This window comes from Camelus bactrianus, chromosome 11, assembly GCF_048773025.1.
Source record: "Camelus bactrianus isolate YW-2024 breed Bactrian camel chromosome 11, ASM4877302v1, whole genome shotgun sequence".
Lineage (NCBI taxonomy): Eukaryota > Metazoa > Chordata > Mammalia > Artiodactyla > Camelidae > Camelus > Camelus bactrianus.
The window spans coordinates 39,869,826-39,889,777 of NC_133549.1; the positions used below are offsets into that span (position 1 = coordinate 39,869,826).

The 19,952-nt window shown below is 44.0% G+C and overlaps 1 protein-coding gene across 1 annotated transcript in view; it reads right to left on the reverse strand.

Moving 5' to 3' along the window:
• WBP1L (WW domain binding protein 1 like) overlaps window positions 1-18,301 on the reverse strand; it is a 52,816-nt gene extending 34,515 nt beyond the window's left edge. Inside the window, exon 1 of the mRNA XM_010970978.3 lies at window positions 18,114-18,301. Coding sequence (XP_010969280.2) covers window positions 18,114-18,203 — 90 coding nt within the window. The 5' untranslated portion in view covers window positions 18,204-18,301. The remainder of the gene's footprint in view (window positions 1-18,113) is intronic.
• Between the last annotated feature and the right edge of the window lie 1,651 nt (window positions 18,302-19,952).

Genomic DNA, 19,952 nt, shown 5'->3' on the forward strand with positions numbered 1-19,952 from the left:
GTTCCTGTATGCAAGGCAGTATCAAACCCAACACACTGCACCTAACCCAACATCATATACGCTAACAAAGTGATTGCTGAGAATGGCTTCTTTCTCACTGATCTACTTTTTCTTGCCCCCAGTCCCTGACCAACCCTCACTGAGCACTGAGATTTGAGGGATGAGGAGAAAAAGAAGTTGAACTGGCAAATGCAGGCATTCCCAGGAAGGCGGGTTCCCATTTTGCCATGCCCTACAAATATCACCACAAACCAAGGAGAAAGTTGTCAGTTCGGGGATTTAAGAGGCAAGACAATAATTAGCAATTTCTACTAGTCTGAAAAAAAGGGGTTCTTTTATGTAAGTGATCCAGGCTCATATGAGGAAGACCAAAGCTAAGTCAAATCCTTCTTCAGAATCATTTTAGTCATCTGCCTGACAATGCAGAATTTAATTCAATGCTGAATTCACCAATTTAAAAAAATAATAATAATAATCAGGAAGAGTCAACACTAAACCAGAATTAAGCAGGATTATGTTGTCAAAATGTTGCAGTTTAACAACTGTGTATGGCCCCAAGCAGTGTCTGAGACATCCTCCCACTGAGCCAGGACCCTCCTTCCCAGTTCAGAGAACCCACAGAGCTAGTAATGCTGAAATCCTTTGGATTCTGATTAACTCATTATTTAAGAAGACATACTGCAAAAGCGTAGATGTTCATGGCTGGTGGAAGTCATTCCTTCACTGTAGTTGATTTAAGAATCACTGGCAAGCAACTACACTTCAATAAAAAATAAGAATTAAAAAACAAACAAACAAAAAGAATCATTTGGCAACATTTTTCTAGGCAGCCTATGCATTTATAATCTTTAAATTCTGGGATGGAAGCAGGGAGAGTTATTCGGCACTGACAACGAGCCAGCCTCTGTGGTTTAGGAACTCTGTTTAACCAACATTTCACCTAAAGTGACAACAACCCCATGATGTAGGTATTATTATCCTTATTGCTCAGCTGCAGAACCTGAGCTTTATGGAGACCATGCCCAGGGTCACACAGCTAGCACTGAGAAAGACGGGATTTGAATGAAGTCTCTGGCTCCAAAGACTCTTCCCTTTACAAAAAAAAGGAGTCACGATATGAGACCAAAAGTGGCCAATGAGGCAAAAACCAGAATTGAGGGTCAGCTGGACACTGAGCAGATACGCATGTCCCTGGTCGGTGCTCCAGAACCCTGTTTACAAGACTGTCGCTTATACTGGACCTGGCAGTGGCATTCCTGAGCATATAGTCAAGACCCTGGAGCTCCAGAACTCCCATCCTGACCCACTTTGGGGCCTGAGTTCTGTGAGGTAAATGACTGGGAAAGGCCTAAAGTTCTCATGTGTTCTAACACACAACTGGCCCCCACACTAGGAGCGAGCTGGCAGGAAGACCTTCTACGCCCTGCATCTCAGGTGACCTGGTGAACCGCTCCCACGCCAACGTCATCTGGCCAGCTGAAGCTGAAGGAGACCAGGGCTGAGGGCCCCGGGTTTCTAATTTCGCAATCAAGGAATCTGAAGAAAGAGGGTTTTGTCAGGACAGAAAGCCACTGCCAGGCTTCGGGCAGGAGACAATCTCCAGACCGAAAGCCATTTTATTTCCTGGAGCTTTGGGTAGAGGCTGCGAGGCAAACACACATCTGAGATAGAAGACCTTTCTTATCTTTCTCAGGCTGTGCCCAACCCGGTTTAAATACCCGAGAGTTCTAACTCAAAAAAGCCAGAGATGAATACTAACTCAAACCCCAAACCAACGTGAGCACTACAATAAAAGTCAAACCGAGACATCGTCACGTCACGAACTTGAGGCTGGACACCAATAAAGGATCCTGAAGGAATTATTTTGGGGAATGCCAGGGGAAGAATTCCAAGCTCAGAACAAAGACTTCCAGAACCGTGCCAAGTAGAAATGTGAAGAATTATTCAGCTGCCAGAAACCAAGAATATGAGCTTATCTGTGTCGTGGGGCTGGACAAAGGCAGACGTGTAGCGAGCCTGCCGGGGCAAGAAAACACACCTCTCCTGGTTTCCGAGCAGGACAAGGAGTTCTACAAGTCACGGGGCTTATTTCTTCAACCAGGTATCCACGAAAACCCATGGATGATCTCCTACTATTGTACTGAGTATCCCCAGAAGATGGCTGGGTGAACATCCCTAAACTGCAGTACATAATCACTTGCTAAACATCAAATGATATATTTCAGAGAGGGAGGATCCTAACCTATGTTGATGGCTCATACTTGAGAGACGGAAAAAAACCTACGCACTTCAGTGAAGTTAGGTAACTCATTCAAGCTTGAAATACATTCAAGCATTTCAACCAGGCCCGTGTGACTCCCAAATGGCTTGAACATGATGAAGATAGTATTCTTTTTTTTTTTTAAATTGAAGTATAGTCAGTTCACAAGGTTGTGTCAATTTCTGGTGTACAGCATAATGTTTTAGCCATACATATACATACATATATTCGTTTTCATATTCTTTTTCGTTCTAGGTTACTACAAGATATTGAATAGAGTTCCCCGTGCTACACAGTGTAAACTTGTTGTTTATCTATTTTATATATAGTAGTTGGTATATGCAAATCTCACACTCCCAATTTATCCCTTCCTGCCCCCTTTCCCCCACTCTGATATTATAACTGTCACTTCCCCCTCTTCTGTGACCTGATGGTCAGGGTCACATCCAGCCACCCAAGACAGACCATGAGCATAAGAAAGATGGACAAATTGGCCTTGCCCTGATTTATTTATTCAATTACCCAGTTAGGGAGAAAAGACAGCAAACACAGACACCATCGTGGGCACTCTTTAATAAATGGGATCGGAGAAGGATAGATGCTAAGGGCAAGAAGAGCTTGAAGAGGGGACACTGTCGACAGATAGAATGGCCAAGGAAGGTTTTAACAAGAGATGGCTAACTGACTAACATGCAGGGTTGGGATGGGAAGGTGAACACACCAGGCAGGGCCAAGCACGACCAAAAGCATGGAAACAAGGGCAAACGGGCATCCGAGAAAGGCTGAAGATGATGACACAAAGGTCAGCTGGAGGGTCAACGCAGAGGCCACTACACATGTGTGTATTTACTGAGTACCCTGAACCAGCACGTGTTTTCTTTCTGATGACTACGGCAGCACCATGAATGTCAAGGGCAGGAACTTCTATTACGTATCTTAGGCTCTCTTTTTGCTTGTTATATTTACTACTGAAACATGATCAATCTTGAAGTTGATTTTGTGTGGCGCAGGAGAGGTGGAGGGAAGACACCCATGGCAATGAAACAGCCTTGGTCTTTCAAATAGAGAGAGAAATAAAAGTAGCAGAAGCTGAAACCAGTTTAACAGATTCCTAAGGTTTCTGCCTCTTGCTTCTCTGCCCTCTAACAAGAAAATCTTTTTGTGATGACAATCAGTCACTCCACCAATAATTATTACCTTCGTGGACAAACATCACTGCCCTCTCCAGAGAGATCAGGGGTCTCTGCAACTCACCACGAACAGTGGGCTGTCACAGACAGTTAATGGGCTGTCGCCGGAGATGCAACTTTAGCTTTATCAAGTACAACAGCAGCCTTGTTTGTTTTTGTACCAAAATGCTAGGTTCGTTTTTCCTGCCCTGAAAACAGTTCAACCTCAACCAAACTGGCAGGTAGCCAAGAATCACATGAAAATCAGCAAGCTACAACTCAGGGCTGTCCCCAGAAACATTTCATGTCTCCTCACAAATTGCTCTCTAAACCAAAGATCAGAATTAAGAAAAACAGAAGGGAGGTACGTCACACCAACTACACGGCACACACTCAGATGTGACCTGGAAAGAGAACTCCACTTAGGAAAATTAGTCTTCAGGGTCTCCACTAAATCTGATTTCATCTTTCACTTTTATTTAAGTGTGGGGCAGGACAAAGGGCGAGTCGGTCCACTTTAGGTGCAATGGTGGCAGGCCCACAGAAAGGGCGAACATCAAGGTCATTTTATCAAAGGTACCTCAACTCTGAGTTCCTGGAAGCAGCACTGGATCCTTGGGGTGTGAAGTCACAAGAGCCATCATTCACACGGTCCAGCAAGGGATCATCTTGGTTGTGCTTTTATGGGAAGATCCACTCACTCTTTTGTGTGCTCATAAACTGCAAAGTTCTTTATTCTCAGGCCTGTCTCCTTTTCTATAGTGTAATCAACTTAAGGGTAAGATGCCTAACTTCCATTTCTGTGTCCCTCGCAGTACCAAGCAATGCCTTGCACAAAGCAGGCCCTGAGGAAAAGACAGTTACCTGGATGAAGAGAATTAATGACTAAAGAGAAGGTCGGAAAAATGAAGCTGAACCCCCTAAACACTAGTGCAGACAGCTTTTTCCTGGTAACAGAAACCTGCTCTGAGCTCACAAGGTTTGGTGAAGGGACTGGGAAACCCTCCCTTATCTATACATCTCTCACTTCTCAGCTGAGGAATTCAAAGCACTTAAGACATCTCAAAAGCAAAACTCCCTTTCTCAAGGTAGAGCTGGGACATGATTTGACCCCCAACAATAGTTTCTTGGTTACGGGAAGGGATGAGGCTGCTCCTAGGTTCTGTCTCCCACTCACCAGAAAACTCCATTAGCAACGCCTAGAAGTTGCCTTTTTTGCTCTAAGGATTGTGAAACTTAATAAAGCCTAACTGGAAACACAGCTCCTGGCACTGGGCATTTCCTCATTTCCTGGATCTTATGTAAATCAAATATCACCTCCTCCTTCCTTAGGCTATTCGATAACCACCAGAAGATGGTCAAAAACACCAGAAGAAAACATTAAAAACAATCTGTCCCTCCCATAAGTTGCAGGGAGATGGGAAACTTCTGGAACACACGTCCCAGATGTGACGGGATGACTGAAGGCAGCGAAACTGGAGAGGGAATCACACCAGATACAGGAGGCGCAGCCCTTTCGTAACATAGCGCCCCACCACGGGCCACACCAGAGCCTTGTATTCCCGGGCCAACACAGGATGACAGCAGTCAGTAAACTGACTTTAAAAACCCCTTGACCTGGGGTCCAAATCATGAAGAAAGCACTAGAGCAGAGCAGAAGTGGGCAGAGAGACCCTACTGTATAAGCCTAAAGCTTAGGCGGGGAACACTAGAAGGGCCTTTGAGAAAGCATCCCCCTCACAGCAAGAAGTCATCGCAAGCCACTGTCCCTCCCTGAAGAAAGTAGCAGATGCCAGTATCTTTGCACTTACATCCATGGTTCCACAGTCCTTCACTTTGGTCAAGATGCACATTCTCGGCAAGGTGTGCTCAGTACTGCAGAAAAGGTGGCACTAACCAGTGAGAGACACGATAAAGCACCACCCTTGCAGAGAACTCAAGGTTCATAAACTTGAAAAGGGTCACAGCCCTTTTCGTCGTTCCTTCCATCAGCTGGGGAGAGGGCCAGGGGGTTATTCCCAGCCCCACCTGCCCAATAGTATACTGATGATCTCGAGATGCGAGGTGACCTAGGACTAGACCTAGGGTTTCTGACTGAAGGGACAGAGGTGTTCTTCCCATGCAACCCTAACGATTGACTGCCCCGGGGCAGATTCTCCTTTCAACCAGACTCTCAGAGCTCTGGCATTCGACCACACTATCACCTGTTCTCATGACCTTGGGCCAATTACTTTACCTCTCCAAGCCTTCCTGCCTTCTATCAGCATGCCCAGAGACCGCTCCGAGGCTGCCATTTCCGCGATAAGAGACTCATGCGGTCAAAGAAGTTTGCTGTCCTTTTTGGAGATTCATGATGCATGTGCTTAACAGTTAAACCTCTAAAGACCCCCAAAGTCAAGAAGCTTGTTCAACCCTAAATCTCCTACGTTTCCAATAGCACAGCCTCTCTTAAGGAACATCTGTTCATAGCATCATCATATCTGTGGTGTTTTTCCGCCTCCAAATTCTATGCTCCATCTCTCCCTCCATCGCACTGCTCATCTGCCGTGAGATCCCCCCAGTACTGCCTGCCAGGCACAGGATGGGGACGCCCAGCATAAGTCTGGGGGGAGCTGAAAGAGAAGATATATTGGCAGCTCACCTCATTTTCGCAGGTTTCTCCGAACATTTGTGCAATCTCAGATAAGAACAGGATTTTTCCAAAAATTCTCCCTACACTAGAAACTGAGGGCAAAAGTCGTAAGTTAATTTTTCACTTTATATACTGGGCAGAGGTTGCAGATGGATATGTGTGTCAAAAAAAAAAAAAAAAAAAAGACAAAGTTTTGAGGAGAAAGACGGGGTTGGTGGGGGGAGGACTGCCATGATTCACACTTCACCATGAGACCTGTTTGAGTAAAACAGAGAAAGCTGTGGTTAGATGGGCACTTTTGATACTCAGGATTGCAGAGTGCCGTTGGGGAGTAACTTTTTTAAAGTCGTGTAATTCTTAGAGAGGGCTGAGTAGGAAAACTGAAGAACTGTCATAATTAGCTGAATTTTCTAATAGTATTTTTACCCCTAGATCCAATTTAAATTTTTACACGTGAGATCCTCTCCTATAACATTAAGGAATTATTGTCAGTTTTTTAGGGTGTGATGTGGGAGGGTGGTTATGTTCAGGAACAGAGTCCTTTTATCTTTCAGAGATTCAGACGGAACTATTTATGGTTGAAATGATAGGAAGTCTGCAATTTGCTTCAAAATAGTTTCACTGGGGATGAATGGAAGTCAAAGTGGATATAGATAAGACTGGCCAAGACACTAAACTGCTACAGTTGGGTGATGGGTAGGTACATGGGGGTTCAGTATACCATTCTCTTTATTTTTGTAAATGTTTAAAATGCTCCATAATAAAAAAAATAATTAAAGAAGTCTATTCTAAATAATGACCATTTTTTCCTAATATTTTCTTTTCTTTTTTATTTTATTAATGGAGATACTGGGGATTGAACCCAGAACCCTGTGCATGTGCTCTACCACTGAGCTATTTCCCTCCCCACAAAATTGTCCACTTTTGACTCTAAATAATATTAAGCTTTACAAAGCCTGTAAAGAACTGGGGAACAACTACTACAATAAAGGTATTAAAAAAAAAAAAAAAAAAGAACTAGGGAACACCAAAAGCTCAAGTGACAAAAGAAAAACATAAACTGGAATTCATCAAAATTAAAAACAGTTCGGGAGAGGGTATAGCTCAAGTGGTAGAACACAAGCTTAGTATGCATGAGGTCCTGGGTTCATTCCCCAGTACTTCCTCAAAAAAATAATAATAAATAAACCTAATCACCTAACCCCCTAGGAAAAAAAAAGATAAGAGAGTTAAAGACATTTGTGCTTCAAGGACATCACCAAGAAAGTGGAAAAAAAAAAAAAAAACAACCACAGAACAGGAGAAAATATTTGCAAATCACTGATCTGATAAGAGATTCATATTGGCTTCTTAACTGTAGGACCCTCTTTAGAGGTTTAACTGTTGAGCACATGCACCGTGAATCTCCACAAGAGATGGGAGACTTCTGTGACCACATGGACTTCTTACAGCAGAAATGGCTGCCTCAGAGCCGAAGCTGGGCCACGTTGATAGAAGCAATGAAGACTCAGAGAAGTAAAGTAATTGGCCCAAGGTCATGAGAAGAGATGGTGGCATGTCTGGGTCGAGAGTGCCAGTGCCCTGACAAAGTCTAGTTTAAAGGAGAACCTTGCCTTGAGCAGTCACTCACTGGGATTCCGTGGGAATACCACTGTCCCTTCAGTCAGACAAACTGAATAGTCATTTCTCCAAAGAAGACATACAAATGGCCAGTAAGAACATGAAAAAATGTTCAACATTACTAGTTATTAGGGAAATGCAAATCAAAACCACAATGGGATACTACTTCGCACTTACTAGGATGGTCATGATAAAAAACAAAAAAACAGACAATAACAAGTGCCAAAGAGGATGTGGAAAAATTGAAACCCTCATACACTGCTAGTGGGGATGAACAATGTAGCACTATAGAAAACAGTCTGGCAGTTCCTCAAAAATTGACCATATGACCCAACAATTCCACTTCTAGGTATATACCCAAGAGAATGAAAACGGATGTCCACTCAAAAATTGATATGTTCATGTTCAAAGCAGCATTATTCATAATAGCTCCAAAGTGGAAATAGCCCAAATGTCCCTCAATTGATGACTACATAAATAAAATGTGTTACGACCATGCAATGGAATATTAATCAGCCATAAAAAGGAAGGACACTGATACGTTACAATAGGGGTGAACCTTGAAAACACTATGCTAAGTGAAAGAAGCCAGTCACAAAATAGCACCTGATACATGATTCCGTTTACATGAAATGTCCAGAATGGGAAAATCCAGAGCGACAGAAAGTAAACTACTGTTTGCCAGGGACTTGGGGGAGGGGATCGGGAGAGAGGGGATGAATGCTGATACAGCATTTCTTTTGGGGTGATGAAAATGTTCTGAAGTTAGATAGTGGTGACAGTAGCCCAACCTTGTGAATATACTAAAACCCACTGAATTGTACACTCTGGAAGAGCGAATTTTATGGTATGTGAATTACATCTCATAAAGCTGTTATTATAAAGAGAAAAAAAAAGCCTCAGAAACCATCTTCACCTCAGAACAGGAAGTGCCAAATGTTGGAGACAGGTGTCAATAAGCCCCAGGGCGCCCCTCACCTCGGTACAGTACACTGCGCGCTGAGAGCACAGAGCTCTGTGTGTGGCCCTAGCACTGCAGTCAGAATGAGTGACAAACCACAGCTCCCACACCAGAGGCAACGGCACACTTCCTTGCTGGTGGTAACCCCCCACTCTCCCTCACTCGAGAGGGTACAATGTGCTTATCAGAGTAACAGCTGTATCCTAACTTACCTGCTCTAAGAATAAATAATTTCATACTTAATTTTTTAAAATTAATGCCAAGAAAACACCCCTCATCTGACTGCAAAGGCTGAGGATATGGAAAGTGATTCACGTGCATTTTGGATCAGGAGTGGAGCAAAATATATTCTTAAAGTCCTCCACTGAAAACAGATCTTGGGTTAGTGAGGGAACAGGGAAGCCTTAAAGTTCCCCAAAGCTAAAATAAGCAGTAACAACAACAACAAAGGCTAACATTTGCCAAGTAATTACTAGTGGCAAGCACTGCTCTAAGAGCTTTGTAAATATTAACTCAATTAATCCTCACAATAACTCAATTTACCCACAATATTAGCTAGGCGTTATTATCCCATTTTACAGATGAGGATATTGAGTTAACTAACTAGCCCAAGGTTATACAGAGGCAGTCTGGCTCCAGAGTCTGCACTCTCAGCAGTACTGCTTCCAAGCATCTCTTCTTCTGGGACGATCACCACGGAAGGTTGGCTGGGCAGGCACGAAATTAGACCTGGGTGCCACACAGCATCTGGTCAACAGCTCCAGGCCATCTGCCTGACATCTTCCAGGGGACCACAAACCACTTCTCTCAGCACATGGGCAGGCATTTCTACCCTCCTTCGGCTATAGGCTCACTGCCCTTGGGTGAATCCTGTTCCACAGTAAAGGGAGCAACCAGTTTGCAGACAAGAAGGAGACTAGAAGCTTAGCAAATCAGAGACCTATAGGCTTTTGAGGGAGTAAACGGAAATGTTCCCCAGGTGCCTGTGTTAAAGAGTCAGAAGGTGCATTTTCAAGGATAAGCAGAGGGAGGAAGTGAAGAAGTGATGCTCATGCACATGCGTGGGCAAATGAGCCCTACTGATGGGAATGTAAACTGATACAACTGCTTTGGAGAGCAACTTGGCATCATTGACCCCTAATTTCCAATGTACATGCCCTGTAAGCCCACAACCCCTAATTCCACGTCGAGGAATCTAGCACAACTGCAGAAAGAAATAAGCACAACAATGTTCACTGTAGCACAGTGTGAAATGGCAAAAATTTGGGCACAACGTGTGTTCACTTATAGAGGAATGCTTAAATAAACCCTGGTCTAAAGCAATAACATACAGACGTTAAAACAAAATTAGAGGTATGTATGCAATATAAAAAAAAGTCTACAAAAAAAAAGTCTACAATGTATTAAGGTTAAAAAAAAGTGCATGTTGTTAAAGTACTACATATAAACTATCCCATTTTTGCTTTAAAAACAAATGAAAGAAAATAAGGAACCCTACCCAGATCAACAATTTTATTTATTATATATATGTGTGTGCGTGTGTATGAGTTTATATATAGGAGTTAAATTATTATATCTATAAATATGCAGCATAAGCAGAAAAGCCACCAAAAAATACACACCAAACCAAACTTTTCCTTTTTACTCTAAGTATTTTTGTATTTCTGCATTTACCATTGTTATGAGCATGTGTTATTTCTGTGTAATTAAAAACTGATGTGACCAGAAACTGACACAACATTGTAAACTGACAATACTTTGAGAAAAAATAATATCCATTGAGTATTCCAACAAAACAAAACACTGATGTGAAAGGTAAAAGGTAACTTAAGGCCCAAAGAAAAGCAGCAATCAGATCTAAGAAAGGAGATGGAGAGAGAGCCATAGCGGACCGTGCCAAATCAGGCCGGTGCAGGTTTTCTGTCTCCACCCCCCACCCCACCCCACCCCACCCCCCGCCCTGACCCCTGCCGCCCCACCCCACCCCCACTGCAAATGCAGCAAGGGGATTTGCAAAAAGACAAGAGACTCAAGAAAAAAGAAAGAAGCACACAGGATGACCTTCTCACACTATTCAACTCTACATTCAAGTCCCAAAGAGCTATTTTGCTCCAACAACCCAGTGTAGAAAGCCAAATATTAACTTTCTCTCCCAAATAAACCACAAATATTTAAATCCGATCAATAAACTAAGCTATGGGTGTTTTCTGGTTGTATCTGTGTTTGGCTGGTTTTTAACACAACCAGAGTGAAACTTCCAGGTGGAATCTGAGATGAGGAAGATAATTTTTAAATGGCAAACAAAAAGCGCCATGTACAATTTTGAAAAAGATAGTTTTTTTCTCCATGAACCGTAGGCCTCTGATCTGCAAGAATGTGTAACAGAACAGTGTTACAACATGAGATCTGTCTTGCTCCATATTTAAAAATCAAAACAGACACATGTTTTTATAACTTCACTCCAGGACCCACCCTTCCAAGCCACAAATATTCTTGCAGCGTCTTACAGTCACTCTCACCTCTTCCAAAACAAGTTTAAATTCTCTAAAACACCTAGGTCGGGAATGAAAACTGCACCACGGCATATGAGGGTGAGGACAGCACCATGAACAGAAGATACACAGCTCATCTGCTTTCCCACAGAAGAAAGCATGGAAAAGAGAAAACCCAAAGTAAATAAAGCCAGCTATGGGAATGTAGCTGAGTAAGCGAGAGTATCCCCAAAACCCCATCCAGGCAAGACTCACAAGTCTGAGAGGATGACCTACTTTAATTCCCACACTGGGAAAGCCCAGAATTGTATCAACAAGCTGCAGAACTCAATAGGATGAGATTTGTTTCCCTTTTCCTTACCTCCCAGGTTGCAATGTTCTGGATTTATTTGTATTTCTTTGTTTGTGGTTTCCACAATGCATGTCGGTTTTTGGCCAGACTTTGCTCCACCTAGTGGAACTGCAAAGGATGGGCCAGAAGGGTGGGGCCCACAGTCAGATCTCAGACTGTCATATGCCACTGCCTAGACAGGTCACCAAGACCTGCAGTCACTACTCCCTGTCACTCACTGGCTGCACTGTCTATGCGGTTATAGTGGGATCAGTGGCCCCGGCAGTGCCCACAATCCAGGCTGTAGGGCAAGGAATGAACCCACGTCATCGCGGCACCTCGTCCTGATGGTCTCTCAAATGTTAGTCCAACAACTGAAGGCAAGAAAGAGGCCCCCAGGTATTCAAAGGGCAGTTGGAATTTGAATCCAAAGCCATTTAGGATACCCACAGCATCCACTGAGTTGCCAGCTTGTGCTCAACACCCACAGATGAGCTGCATCCTGGGGCCCGAAAGAGAGGGCTCTCCTCTTGACACAGCCCTGCTGAGGTCCAGGACTGTCAGCTTCCCTCGTGGCGACCCTGAGAGCATCTAATGGTTTCCGCAGGCTGATAATGTGTGAGAACAAACTAATGTTCATGAGGCTGAAAATGAGAGGACAGCCAAGACTTGGAATAGGGAAAGGAAAAAGTTCTAAGAACATGACTCAGTTTGGATTGGTTATGGGACCATGCAGGGCACTAAGAAAAGAAAGTAACTGGCCATCAGGCTTTCCTTGGGGCGAAAACAAATGCATTCTTAAAAGGAAACCACAAAGGCAGACCAAAGCCAGAGGAAAGAAAGTTCAAGATCGGGTGACTTAGGGAGGCTCACCTGCTTACTGAACCACAGACTAAGGAAATGTGCTTTTCTTCAAAATATTTGATGTTGGCTGACAAAGCAGAGCTGACTGGTAACTTACGTCAACAAATCTGAGAGTAATCAAGATTCAGAGTATGAAGAAAAAAAAAAAGATTGAGGGTATGAAAGCTTTAAACTTTCCCACCTAAAGTTTGTTTTCAGAAGTTATGTCACACACATCTCTTCATAGGAAGGCTGGCCTCAAATCCCGTGATACTGATCAAGAGCTGGTAAGCGGATGGCAGGTACCACGACACCAGGGTTTCTCCACCCTGGCACTACCGACATTCTGGACCAGACAATTCTTTGCTGTGGGAGGAGTACCCTGAGCAGCATCCCTGGCCTTCACATCACAGATGCCAGTAGCGGTCTTGAGTTTTGATGATCAAAATGTTTCCAGCGGGGAGGGTACAGCTCAGTGGTAAAGCACATGCTTGGCATGCACAAGATCCTGGGTTAAATTCTCAGTACCTCCATTTAAAAAAAAGTTTCCAGATATTGACAAATGTCCTTAGGAAGGGGCAAAATTGTCCCCAATAGAGAGCCACTACCCTTTTTTTGTGTGTGTGGGGGTGTAATTAGGTTTGTTTGTTTGTTTGTTTTTATTTAATGGAAGTACTGGGGATCGAATTCATGACCTCATGCTTCCTAAGCATGTGCTCTACCACTAAGCTCTACCCTCCCGGCCTTGAGAGCCACTACTCTACATTCACTTATCACGAAAAGCCACCTACCTACATAAGTAAGAGACCACAGAGACAAACCTAAACTCAGATATAGAACAGAATCAGGATAGAATCACTTTCAAACTCCCCAAATCTGTTTCTGAACCTAGTTTGAGAGTTGATACTAACTTACCAACCACAATGCACTCAGAGGTTCACCAATAAGAATAATAGTGATAATTATTATTATATTTAATAACCACTAAGTATATTCCAAAAGCTTTACATATATTGTATCTTTTCACCTCACAACAAACCTATAAGGTAGGTACTATTATTTCTATTTTATAGATGAGAAAACTGAGGCACAAAAAGGTGAAGTAGCTTGCTCAATATTAAGTGGAAGAATCAGGTTGGAACTCAGGTAGTCTGCCCCAGAGCCCATGCCCTCACCACTACATTACACTGTATTCCACCTCCACACTGGAAAGCTGTTAGATCTGCATTATCTAATACATAGTCAGTAGCCACATGTGACTATTTCATTTGAATTAGTTAAAATTAAATATCATACCACTTTGGAAAACAGTCTGGCAGTTCCTCGAAAGGTTACACAGAGTTATCATATGACCCAGAAATTCCACTATCAGGTATATACATACCCAAGAGAAATGAAAACATGTATGTCTATACAAAAATTGTACATGCATGTGCATAGCAGCATTATTCATAATAGCCCAAATGTCCAACTGATGAATGGATAAATAAAATGTGGTACATTCATACAAATGAAAATTAATAAGCCATAAAAAGAAGTGAAAAACGGATACATGCAATGATATACTGATACATCAACATGGAGGAATCTTGAAAATAGTATGCTAAGTGAAAGAAAGCCAGTCACAAAGGACCACATGGTGTATGATTCCATTTATAGGGAATGTCCAGAATGGGCAAATCCACAGAGACAGAAAGTAGATTAGCAGTTGCCAGGGGCTAGGGGAGGAGGGGGAATAATGGGCAAGGACTGCTAATGGCCATGGGGTTTCTTTTTGGGGTGGTGAAAACATTCTACAGTTAGATAGTGGTGATGGTCACACAACCCTGTGACTTACTGAAAAAACATTTTCTGCACACTTTAAAAGGATGAGTCTTTTGGCATGTGAATTCTGTCTCAGTAAAGTTGATATAAAACATTAAATGTCATTAAGAATTGAGTTCCTCAGTTATCCTGGCCACACTTCAATAACCACAGGGGCTAAGTGGCTGTAAAACGCGCAGCACAGATATAGACTATGTCCAGCATCACAGGAAATTCTACTGGACAGCACTGCTTCCACAGAAGGATAAAAGGCCTCCTTACCATCTAACTGCAGCCCCCGTTTTGAGTCCCAGCCTCCCTTCCCAGTCCTCTACACACCCACACTCAAAACCTTCACCACAGACTACATGCTACTTCCAAACGCTCCATTTTCACTCTTACACACTGGAGTAAACTTTCCCCCTTCCTAGGCCATAGACATCCAACTTATCAAACTTGAAAGCCTCCCCCTCTATGATGCTTTCCCCAAATCCCCACCCCCCCCGGCAACTGTTCCCACTGCCCTCTGTCTGCACTTCCATTACGCTGATCCCTGCAGACTACAGGTCACTCTATGTGTTATCTGTCTTTCCCACAAGATTAGTAGCTCCTTGAGGATGGGGATCCTGCTACTCATTTGAGGGTTCCCAGTGCCTGGGAATAAGAGCGTGCTGCAAAGAGTGAACATTTCAGTAAATGTTTGTTGGATTCTCCTGAAAGGATTTACAGCAACTCATGATGTGGATTTCAGACAACTGCTCACTTTGGTGTATAAAGCAGAAGAAAATGACAGAATGAGGATAAGGATCTGGAAGTCTCACATCCCACTATTCTACAAGAAGGAATGAGGGTGGTCGCACTGAAATGCCCTATTTAAGAAAGAAGAGTAAAGCTTTTGGACTGAAAACTGGTGCAGTGGAGGTGAGTAAAGGGGGAGGGAGGGGCATACTACTGGAGGGTGTGGTGGGAAAAAAAAATATCAGGAACTCAGGCCCCCAACCAACGCAAAGTTGTAAGCATGGCAGAGGAAAGGTAAGGACTGCATCTCTACAGATTTGCGCCCAGCCCATTGGCCAGATCGCTTTATGGAAAAAGATGTTAAACCCACACATCTCCATCGTAATTCAACTGGAAGAGACAAATGCCAAGGCCTTACTGATCGGAGACTCTACTGCTTTTTTATTCTTTATGGATTCGAGGAATCACATCTGAGTTACAATGACAGGAAAATATAGTCGAAGATCCTAATCACAGAAGGGAGTTAAGGGGATGAATTTGTCTGGGCCAGGATGGCAGGAAATGACTGTTCCAGTGCAGAGCTGGTACCAGGGCAAGCAAGCTGCCTAATGCCATATATTTGATATTAAATGCATGTGTGAAAAAAAGATCGTATTTGACAGAGCCGTTTAAAGGGGGAAAAAATGCAATGAGGTACCCATACCATTTTCAATTCGGAATGAGAACAGAGAGTCCTCCTCGATGCAGAGCTGGCTGGAAGCCACTTGTTGAAATAAGGACAGTGAGTACCTGAAAGACATCCTATGCCAAAACGGTCTCTGAATTTTCTTTTCACTGATTTCTACAAGCCAAAATCAACAAAAACCAAACCAAAACAAAAACTAAATTGACAAAATTGTGGTGGATTCAGAGTTAATAATTATATAGGAACTTCCATTCCAAAGGTTAAAATTCAAAACACAATTCTCACGATAGATCATTGAGAACTCAATGAGAAAGGGGCTGGGAGATGGGGGTAGGAGTGTCTGGGGGAGGGGGTCAGGATGAGAGAGACTACTCATCCCAAAAACTTTCCCTTCTCGGCAGGAACTGTAACCACATAATAGCTGCTGGTCGGTGCTAGCATCCATCCAAATGGAACAAAGTACAAAAGCCACCCTGTCCCCAAAATAAGTATTGTAAGTGCCAAAGAAATGATAAGAAAATGGCTTGTGATCCACAAATTGCAATTAGGGCATGAGACTGAAGATCCCCTCCCACACCTTCTCTCTACTTCCCAGGCTCCCGTGAGCTAGGAAGGAACCTCCACTTATCTTGCCTCCTGTTAAAAAAATGGTTCTGGTTCCCATGGTTGATTTGGAGGCCAATCACTGCTCTCCCTTGGGGTGATGCAAGCCACAGGCCCAGGGCACCTGCCTCCAAAGGCTGCCCCGGACCTAAATCAACCTTCTAGCAATGTTAATTATTGGTTATTGGGAACAGCCTTTAAAGATACTTACAGAAAGAGGCAGGTGTAAAGGAAAAACTATAGTTTGTTCTATATTTTGTTCTCTAAACAACTATACTTCTTAGCTATACCAGCCCTAAGGGCTATAACTTTTCTAACAAAATCTATTTCTCCTGCCAGTTTATGATTTTAACTGTGAAAACAAAGAACCCCAACAAAGCCTATAACAAAAGAGTCCCAGTCCTAGAAAAAGGAACATACTGGGTCAGAAAATGAGCTCTTACTCCTTTCACATATGATTTCTAATTTACATATGTATATTCTTTGGGAAAAGCAGAGGATAGTTCCACAGAGAAATGAACAGACCAAGTACGGTATAACCACACAATGGAGTACTATTCAGCCATAAAAAGGAATGAAGTACAGGTACACACTACACCGTGGATAAACCTTGAAAACATTATGCTAAGGGAAAGAAGCCAGACACAAGAGGTCATATACTATAGGATTCCATTTATATGAAATATCCTGAAGAGACGAATCCATAGAGACAGAAAACAGACTGATGGTTGCTAGGGGCTAGGGGAAGGAGAACAGGTAGGAACGCTTAATGGTTCAGGGGGGTTTTCTTTTGGGGTGATGAAAATGTTTTGGAACTAAACAGAGGTGGTGGTTGCACAAAACTGTGAGGGTACTAAACGCCAATGAATTGTTCACTTTAAAATGGTTAATTAAGTGGTTTTAAATGGTTTATGTTACATGAATTCCATCTCATTAAAAAAATTAATGTTTTAAATGGAGGATACTAATGGGCAAAACATGATGCATATGTGAAAAGGTGGCCCACAACTCCAAGGGAAAAGATATTTTTATTGGCATTCTGCTTCTACTCTTGATCACAACACAAAGTTCAAGTGCTAAGCTGTATAGACTCTGTCATCTTGTTCTGTGTGTGTGTATGTGTGCCTATGCCTTTCTGAAAAGACAGGGCACAGAAAGTGAAGAAAACAGAAAGGTAAAGCCTTGCCAAATACAAGGGGAGGAGGGGTGATTCCCCCTACTGCACCCCACCCAACTTGGCACCAGGAGTAACGCTCCCATTAGGGTTTCGAAATGCCAGCCGGAGCTGAAATCAGCACAAGCAAGCTTGTCTGCCCGTATAAGAAGCAAGCCACCTAGCAAGAAAAGCTGGGGTGCTCCATTTGTTGCCCGTATTGGCATCAGCACCACCTTTTGCTCAAAACCCGGAGCTGGCTCAGATCAGCATCGGTGATGGCTCCCCCAGACCAGCCAGCCTAGTAAGAGTGTGCCCTGCTGCTGAGGGGTCCCAGTCTACTTCATCCCACCTGCCTTCCAAGAGTCCTGCCTCCAACACCATTAAGAATGGGGCCAAGATGCCCTCAGAACTTTCCAATGCCCGGCTTGAATTAAATATCCTCTCAGCCCCTCCTTCCTCTCAGGCCCGCTCAATAACCCACGTACCCCTACCCGCACACCAGGGGACACGAATGCGCCCCATTGGCCCCCGCTTGTCACCACTATCCATTCACAGTCATTCCAGCCCACCTGACCTAACTCCCGTCTCAAAGGCCCCTCACTCGCTTGGCACCACGCCTCTGCTACCTCCCTGACACCAAAACCGTCACAGGTGTCCCTCAGCCAAACACCGACGCCCCTTTAGATCTTGTCCACTCAAGGCATGGGTGCCCCTCTCGGGACCCCTCAACTCACGGCAACAACATTCCTTCAGCCCCTTCCAGCCGGGCCTCGACGACCCCCAGGCCCCCAGCCTGGCCCGAACGCCCCCTCCCCCTTACCTGCGGGGGTTCAGCCCTGGCTGACACGGGGCTGGGCAGCGCCTGGAGGAGCAGGAGCGCCATGCCACCCAGGAGCCTTCTCCTCTCCATCCCCCTCCTGCTCCTGCTCCTCCGCCACGGCGCCGCCACCTCCCTCCTCCTCCTCCCTCTCCTCCTCTTCCCTCTTCCTTCTTCCCTTCTTTTCCTGTTTCACTCTCCCCTCCCGCTTCCGGCTCTGCTCCACCCCGCCCCAGCCCAAACGCCCTCCCAGACACTGGGCTGGTTCTCCAGTTCCAGCGCTTCATTGGCCCTTGCCCTTCTTCCATTGGTCAAGATAGCTGTCGATCAAATCGAAGTCCCGCCCTGTCATTGGGACGGAAAATCGGAGGAATCCAGCCAATGGAAAGTAGGAGGAAGCCGGGCCATCTTGAGTGCTGCGAGACGGCGTAAATGCGTCCCGCTCCGTAGAGAGTGGCGGAACTAGCTCTGATCGGGAGGCGGGGCCACCCAAAACGTGTGTTGAAAAGGCTGGTTCTGGTGTCGCCATCTTGAGTGTGGCGGAAGTACTAGATTTCCATGGTATAGCAAAGAGGAGGGGTACGGTAATTCTAAAGGGTAAAATAAGTTACTTTTAGAAGGTATCCGGGGGCTTTTAACGAAGACAACTGCAATCTAAAAATCTTTTGATGTCTTTTGTCTTTAAGCACAGCCACAGTACCGGGGTCCCTGTCATAATCTCAAACTGCTCAAGCAGTAGCTTAGATCAACTGAATTCCCTATGAGATAGTATCTTTACCCGAGATAGTATTTTGTCACCCCAAATTTGAGAGATAAAATTCTATTGACTACCTCAGAAATAGCCCTGAAATCCACCCCTATTACTTCAATCTATGTTCTCATCTTCTGACTAAATACAAATGGTCTCCCTGCTGCTTTGCCAGTTGCCAATTCTTCCTTCCTACACAGCAGGGGTGCTCTACCACCTAAAAACCAAATACTACCGCCTCAGGGCTTTCCCTGTCAAAATACTTCAACTTCCTGAAGGATTTACAGTCCAAACATCTCAATATGGTCCTTTCTGTGGTCCTTTATGGTCCCTGCATACTTCTTTATCTCACCTACTGCCACTACATTTCCCACACATTCTGATCACACCAAACACTTATGAGATCCTCCAATGCACTGTGCTATAGTGCACTTAACTTCATTTACACATTACACATACAGTTCCCTGTTTACAAACTCCTAGTTCCCACCCCCTTGTTTCTTATTCTGAATTCACATAACACCACACAGCGTATCTAATCTGTAATTTCTTCCTGCCAGACCCCTCCCATTCAATTTGTTGCTTTTTCTATGGCACACCAGGTCGTATTTTTTAAGAGAAATCCCTCTAACACCCTGTACAGGGCCCAACCATGAGCTCAATCAATGTTGGTGAAATAAAAGCACAAATGAAGACACATGGCAGTGAAGCCAGCTGTCTAGCTGCCAATTTTCTCTCAAAAACCTGCCAAAGCATTTTACAGCCTGGCCCAGTCTGGCCCATAGCTGAGCCCAGAAGGAGTTTTTTCTTGGCTCAAGTGAGTGGGAAACAGGTAAGAGTGAAGAAATTGGTTCTGCCTCTATCTTGATCCTGCTTTCCCAAGTGCTAAAGAAGGGATTTTTGCCAATCTTAAATTTCTTAGAAATTCATCCATTCTACCATCAGACTTCCTAGGGGAAAAGAAGATTGAGTACTAGGCAGGGGGCCACCTTGTTTTCATTACAGTGTCTCAATCCTAGCCTCAACATATAAAGGCCAGGTACCATCATTAGGAAACCCGCAACGGTTTCATCTCGGCAAACACAGGGGATTTT